This window comes from Atta colombica, unplaced genomic scaffold, assembly GCF_001594045.1.
Source record: "Atta colombica isolate Treedump-2 unplaced genomic scaffold, Acol1.0 scaffold21, whole genome shotgun sequence".
Classification (NCBI taxonomy): Eukaryota; Metazoa; Arthropoda; class Insecta; order Hymenoptera; family Formicidae; genus Atta; species Atta colombica.
The window spans coordinates 2,324,898-2,333,220 of NW_017259305.1; the positions used below are offsets into that span (position 1 = coordinate 2,324,898).

The 8,323-nt window shown below is 30.5% G+C and overlaps 1 protein-coding gene across 1 annotated transcript; it reads left to right on the forward strand.

Annotated features, from left to right (window-relative positions):
• The first annotated feature begins 1,406 nt into the window (after positions 1–1,406).
• On the forward strand, positions 1,407–5,729 carry LOC108687591 (protein PFC0760c-like). Its single transcript, XM_018193442.1, is given in 8 exon segments — positions 1,407–1,450; positions 1,452–1,497; positions 1,768–2,403; positions 2,475–2,983; positions 3,124–3,589; positions 4,763–5,042; positions 5,310–5,392; positions 5,513–5,729. Coding segments are annotated over 8 exon segments (2,130 nt in total). The 3' UTR covers positions 5,579–5,729.
• The last annotated feature ends 2,594 nt before the right edge of the window (positions 5,730–8,323 follow it).

Consider the following 8,323-nt stretch of genomic DNA (forward strand, 5'->3'; position numbering starts at 1 on the left):
ATTTATAAAACCAATCTAATTGGTTTATTCTTTTAAACTTACGCTAATCTTGCGATATCTAATTGCCAATTGATATTTTTTCGCGGCGCGCAAGATACATTTCTTAACTCTAGTATTCATGGGTTCAACGTACCCTGCGATTTTTTACATTGCTGTAACTTTTTTATAATTGAAGACTCGAATTGAAGCTGAAAAAAAACTTTAACTGTCCATAGATATGATAAGCCTGCAAAAGTATTTTTTGTTTGCGTTATTTTCGATATGAGATTGCACTAAAGAGGGTATTTTGGATCCATGTAACTTGTAAGTTTATGGCGTTCCTTCTTAATTTTTTATTAAATATACTTTTACTTTACGAATTTCGGATAATATAAAAAATGGATAATGTAAAAGTAAGTACACGAAAATGTAAAACTAAAAAAAATTATATTTTAATATAATAAATAATAGAAATTTTAGAATTTCTGTAAGTCTTCGGAGATTGCTCGACCGGGGCGGATTGATTGCTTTAGAGTGTTGCATCATCTCCTAAACTAAATCCTAAATAAATTTAATTATACATACTATAATAATATTTATACATGTACAATCCTTTATCTACTTATATTATTACTCTTTTATTATATATTGTTCAAATAATAAAATTTTATTTATCAATTGTAAATTTATGTAGATTCTTCAAAAATATCGATTTTCGATAGTTCAAATAATTATACTTTTTTGAGTGATTCATATTGGACTATTTTTTTTATTAGTCCAAAAAATCAACTAAAAAAACAGACTTTACTTGAACATTAAATTTAAAAATTTGAAAATTTTTTTATCCAAATTATTTTTTGCGAATTTTTCCGAATAAAATTTCTTTGAAGCATTGAAATTAATGATAAAAATTTTCACTTTTCACTTTTCATCCTAGGGATAAAGTTTTATGATTGATACTTAGAGATATAGCGTGACAAAGTTCACAGCGTTTCACAAACCCTAGTATTAACGGAAAGATAACCAAAAAATAACAATATATGTACTAGAATTAACTTCATCATGTTACTTCTACTTGGTATGACTTTGATAGCTATCATAATCGCTCGTCACATGCATGGATAGATGATGAATTGCACTCTGAAAATGTTGGGTATGCCAAAAATCATAGAAAAAAAAGTGTCACTATCTTTCTGCCTTATACACTAATAGTACAAACGGGCACGCAACTTCCGCTTTTGTTTCAATTTGGCGGACCAATCACCGATCGTTATCCTGATGGCCGTACTCTTATTATAGGTACTCTAGTTTGGTCTCCTTCTTTTTACTCCGTGATTGTGATGGGCGCGTATGCACGGAAGGGTTGGCAATCTTTATATCTTCTGACAGTTCTGGCATCTTCGTGACTACGTTATGCTATACTTGTCATGCTCACATTACGATGTATTTACATTGTAATTTGTAAAGCGTTACAATGTAAAGATGAATCACTTTGTGTCTGACAGTATGAAACGCGCGGTAATATCTAATCTACATTCTTTTCGTTTTAACTGTTTTTAACATAAATGATAATGTTTTTACTTTTATTCTCATGTGTTAATATTAATTCTAGATTATTCTAGGTTACTTTGTTTATGTTAAGTAATATTAACATATGCGATTGCATTGACGATGTTCACATTATAAAATGAATACTGTTTCAACAAATTAATATCCGATCGTACATATTGTAAAATTTATGAATCACAGAGCATGCACTCTTTTAACTTCTATTTTCTTGATTTTCAGATGCCTGAGGAAAATCATGAAAGGAAACGAGTCTTTGTCAAGCAAGAGAACTTTGGACATAATGCTCCTTCATATGCTAATTATTCGTCATCGTCGTCGTCAATATCCTCCACTAATGCTCAACCTTTGCCTGGGCAACCACCTCTACCTCCTATGTCACTATCATCTAGTAGAATTCCACCTCCATCTCATGTATTCGAATCAGTGCCTTCTCAAGTAACTCCCATTCAAGCATGGGTACATCCTACGTGGCAATGGATAGCATCGCAAACATCTATGCCACCTCCAACTCCACGTGAAGTTACTAATACAATTCAGAGAGAAATGTCATTGAGAGGTAATTACATACGTCACGAAAGATTTGCTCACAATAGAAGCAACATGTATATCCAGAGAAATAATTTTCATCGTAAAAAAAGGCCTGTACGTTTTGGACTATCACAAGGTCAATTTGATCAAAATACATATCTCGGATTACAATGGCAAAGAAATGTTTATACTGCAGCAGCAAACGATGATATAAGAAACCACATGACTGTTCCTCTATCTTCCCATTCTATATCTCCCATTCCTTCAGGAATTATAAATAATATGACGAGGCATGACAAGGAGATGGAGGATCAAGATGTAAAAATTGTATTAATGAACATATTTTTAATTATGCACATGCTTGTTACAAATATAGCTGATATTATTAAATTTTTCAGGAAAAGATAATAAAGAAGAATAAACAAAGAAAGCCAATGTCTCAAAGCTATCCTAGTAAGCCATGGAATAGAGAGGATGCAGAGAGAGCACTGATGATTGAAAACGAATATAATATGAAGAATAAAGTTAATGCGCAGAGCTTAATAATTAAGTTTCCCGATCCAGACTTAAATAAGGACATTGTTAAATTATTTCATCCTGGTATTCGAGATATACATTTTCAAAATCCTAGTGGTCCAAGATATTGCTTCATTCATATGGCAAAGAATGTGAATATTGATGAAGCTATGAGAGAATTAGAAAAAATCAAATTTGGTACAGGATACTTAAAAGTTGAAAAAAAAGCTGTAAGAAACGAGGATGTCCGAAATACGAAGCCCGAAGACATAAATCCTTATAATTTATATATAGGAAATTTATCTACATTCATTAAGGCAAATGAAATAAAAAGCAAATTTCCAAAAGCACGAGTTGATGTATCAAGAGCACGGAAATTAAAGAACACACAGTGAGTATGAATATCTTATATAAAAATATATAATTCATATAGAGAGAACTATATATAATATTTATATAATTGATATAGAGTAATTATATATAATCTTCAATATTATACATTATGCTTGTTATATTTACATTTTGTTGTAGATTTGCTTTTATGAGATATAATAGCGTAGATGATGCGATAGCAGATTACAAAAAAGCATATGGTTTAATGTGGGATACAAGGAGTATTATTGTTAAATTTCGTCGAAAAGAAGGCAATTCTTATCTTCCTGAAGAACTTAAACTTGATGTTAAAAAAATTAAAGAAGAGTCAAATAATATTACACAAGTGAAAAGGGAACAGAATATGAATCACATTGAATTTAAATCTAATGTTAACAAGTCAAAAGATGAAGAAAATAACATTAGTCAAGAGGATAAAGTCAATCATGATAAATCATCAGCAAATCAAGATACAAATAATATGGAAGCACAGTTACAAGACAATTCCATTAAAGCACAAAATAAATCAATCTCGCAAATTGAGGAAAATACGAACTCTCATTCCTCTTTGGTACCAACTTCAATCACTATCAATCATAAGACAATACAAGAACAACAATTTTGGGTAATAGATATAAAGTCAATATCAATATTATTATGTTATATTAATAATATTATGTTATATATTGTAATTATGAATTTGAAACAAATATCACTTAAAAACAGAATGTTTTTGAAAATCATGAAAATCTGCAGTTTTCAGAGCATTTCTCTTTCGATCTGAAAAATTAGATTTTTTTAAATGAAATTTTATTGATACTCAGAGAAATTTTTGGAATTTTACTTTTAAATTTAAATCGGATCTCTTTTTGAAAACATTGTTTCTGTCATCATTTTTTCTTAAAAATATAAGATGTCAATTCATTAGCAATAAGCATGGTACACATTTTCTCATACATTTAAGTCAGATCTACAATTGCATAAACGTAAATGTATAGGAATAGTAAAGCAGTAAATGTACAATATATTAAGGAGGATATTATAATAAACTATATGTGAAAGTTGTTCATAACATTCTGTTTTTATTGAGCAATATATTTTTATAGATTATTTATTTTATTTGATATTACTTTTATTGGTATAAACCGCCCGTGAGTGCATGCATGTTTTTATTTTAAAAGTCAAAGTGTGACAGGTGAGAATAGAAAACATATACAGTAGAAGGGAATACTTATTGATATTATAGTAAAGCCAGTGATACAAGATGTTTGTTTTCTTGCTGGATTGCTAGCTAGAATAAATTCTAGTCACTGTATTAGCTACTGACACTGTCGGTATTACAATCAATACGATGGCAAGATTCTAATCCAGTTAGGAATCAAGCAGGAAAATAAGCATCACTTACCGCAAGCTTAAACTTTCCCTATATTTATCCCACAGATTTCATAGCTTCAATTGTAGCAAACGATAGATAATGTGATTGTGAAATTCCTGTTTTTTAATTTTACAATTTGTAGTTTGTTTACGATACTTGCATTCCAATTTATTTTGAAGTTTCATTAAAATATTTTCTAATTTTACTTGAATTTTGAATAAGAATACCTGGAAAATTTGGGGATAAGAGAATTTCTCAGAGAATTCTCAGAGAATTTTTTTCAAGATTTCGGAAAACTCTGAACTATTGGAATACATTTCGATATATTTAATTAGACAAAACGAATGTTTTACACAATTTACATATTTTACGATCATCCTGAAGATTAATACTTCTATCTTTGTAAATATGTAAATATCACAGGCTTCTTCTGAAATATCTTCAACATCGGAAAATCCATTATCATGTCCAACACAAACTAATGCCACCGAGGAAACGACGATGCTTACACAAATCAAAGAAGAACCCATAGATTATGATGAAATAGACATGTGTAACATGCAGTCAGACGATAACGATAATAATGACGACGACGACGACGACGACGACGACGACGACGACGACGACGACGACGACGACGACGACGACGACGACGACGACGACGACGACGACGACGACGACGACGACGACGACGACGACGACGACGACGACGATGACGACGTTGACAATGACGACGACGACGACGACGACGACGACGACGACGACGACGACGACGACGACGACGACGACGACGATGATGATGATGATGATGACGATGACGACGACGACGATGACGATGACGACGACGACGATGACGACGACGACGACGACGACGACGACGACGACGACGACGACGACGACAATAATGATGACGACGGTGATGATGATAACGACGATAATGATGAAGATATCGAAGAAAACAATGAAGCTAAAGATGTTGACGATGATGGAAACGTAATATTTATAACAAAGACATCAGAAATAGTACAAGATAACAAAGAAGAACCAATGGATGTAAGTGTAGCACATAATTAGTTATTAATTATGTTAAATATCCTTTATATTCATTTAAAATCTTTCAATGTTTTACTGAAGACGCACGCGGAAATTCATATCTCATATCTTTTATTTTAGCATCTTGACCAAATGTTCACTGAATTGGAGAATATGACGAGCGATATTGGCTTCTTAAAAAATTGAATAAATTATCGTTTTAACATGTACTATCATGCGTTAGTAAAGGATTTTTTAAATAAAATGTAAGAGCCATGCCACACAAAAAACTTAAACAATAAAACGTAAGCAGTAAGGAAATCAAAATGTTGGATTTGTTGCTGCTTATGAGTTTTATGTGATTGGTCAATTCACTTACTGTTTACATTTTACTTAAGTTTTTTTAATATGTCTAATTTTTCGTATGTAATGCATATAAATCAGTAGTTGTGTAATATAAATAAATAAGACTGCATGTGTAAGTACAATGTATAAGCGATTATAGTAGAATAAACTATAAGCTTGTTTTTTGTTGCTGTACTGGATTGCACTGAAATTCTCTTTCGCCAAATTTCAAATATACATAATTTTACTTCAAGTAAAACAAACGTATGCTAGTTCAGCTACAAAGAACATTCATCACGTTTAAGGAATTTGTAATTATTTTTTTCAATAAGTTTCAATAATATTATGTGCATACATACGTAATTTTTTATCATTAAAATTATTATTTTGTGTATTTTTTATAGTAGTCAACCTGTTCATGGATCATTTAATCCTTTTTTAATATAACAAAGAAAGAGTAAATTTACCGAGTAAATTAAAAAAATATTTTGTAATTACGAAAATTTATAAATTGATATCAATTATAATGGATAGATTGCTATTATGAAAATAAAATGAGTGCATATGTAGAGGAAAGCCCCCTATTATGAAATAGGCGCCTAATATGAGATAGTGGTATTTTTGCTAAACTAATAAACGTTATTTATTGATTCCATTATGAATTTATTGTTCTTGGATTAAAAACAATTTAGTAGAAAATTCATGATTAAATCATGCCTGTAGTCGTAAAAAAAAAAATTTTAGAATTTGGATGTCTTCAAATTTCATTAAGATGAGCCTTTAAATTTTTTATTATTTAATAAATAAATATATTTGGCAATAAATTCTTCATGTAGTGATAGAGTCGTACTAAAAATCGAGAAGATCGTACTAAAAGAAAAATACGAGATATATTGAATTGGTTAACACCCATATTCATTTCCTTATTTTAAGGGTGGAGATAAGGGATTCCTCAATTCTCTAAAGCCTCCTGGTTCATAAGCGGATCTCGAGTCTCTCTTCCTATCTAAATAAAAAAAATCCTAAATCTAAAGATAAGTAACATTCAAATTATGTTCCATTAAGAACTATCATTAATTCGAATCAACGTTGATTCATCATCAAATTGATAACTTTAACGTCGATCCTAAATCAAATTGACATCATTTTTCACTGCGGTAACTCTTATGTGCTCTTTATGTTTAGTGAAATTTTTACTTCAGTAATGTTCTGTTACATAACATAATTTTGAGCAATTCAAATTAAAATTATAAGAATATATCTCATTTCACATATAATTTCAATATCTATCTAGCTGCCGTGTGCTAGGAAAATTCACAATAACGTTTGTAAAAGAATTTGAATTATTAAATTATAAATAGCACGATGTTATTGAAACGAATGAGACTATAACAATGTAATAATGATCAGGAGAGTAGTGTCTCAGCGCTAAGCAACCGTATTTCTTTACGTAAAACTGCGAATTCCGGGGGACCGAGATTATTGAATCTCAATAATAGCTGAACTGATCAAGTTCTATGCACGCTCAATCGATAGCTTCCACTCGAATTGTACTTTTGTTTTTTTTTTCTATAATTTCCGCTCTACGAGCAGAGATATTGCGACGCAAAGTTCTAATATAAAACTTTTTGAGATATGTTGTTATCATGATCATATTGTTCCTGTTTATCGTCCAGCCTGAATGTTAAACATTTGGCGCGAAAGTGCACTAGTGCATTGAACGCAAGAAATGTTAGCGATTTTTTTTTTAAATGGCAATCGAACGTAGTTATTTTCTGCATTTTGCAGAAATATAACAGCTTTAATATAACATATTATAATTAAATAAATTAATAAAAGAAGATCGGATGGAAATGAAATTATACACTCGTATTTGTTAATTAAGCTAAAAAATGATAATGAAAAAACGATTTAATCATAATCTCTATTTGTTTGCAACTTAATAAATAAAAGGAAACGAAATTACAATATTTGTTATCAACTACATGTCAATAATAACTTTGAACGTTATAATAAGCTTTCTGGAATTAGTGTGGGTCTGACGTACTTGTTTCTTTGATTTACATTTCTTTTACATTTTTTTTCAGAAATGTTCCTTTAAATTTACCGATTATTGATATTGAAAAGAGATGGGAATACATAAAAAATTTTACAAAACTGCCGAAAAAAGAGTTCGTTGGTGCCATTAAAATCATATTGTCATTCATTCACTTCATAATTTATGAACAATTACGAATGAAAAAGTCAATTACGTAGAAGCTATCTGTAAATGAGCCAACACAAAAAGTACGTAAATGATTATTATTCATTACAATGATAAAATCGAAATAGTGCACAATAGAAAAATTCGCAATAGTATAAGAAATGCGCATATGTTTCGACCGTAGATTTGGGTTCTCTTCAGTACCCACACAGCATGTAATATTGATACATTAAATATGTGAAGTGACACTACAGTCTGAATAAAGATGTTGAACTATTATATACAGGATGCGTCATCAAAATCCGAACAAATTTAAATTTAAATTTTCCGCTATATTGTGCCTCCGCCAGATGTTATTGACGTTCGAGAAAACTTGATGCTTCTAGTAAACAGTTATATTCTCA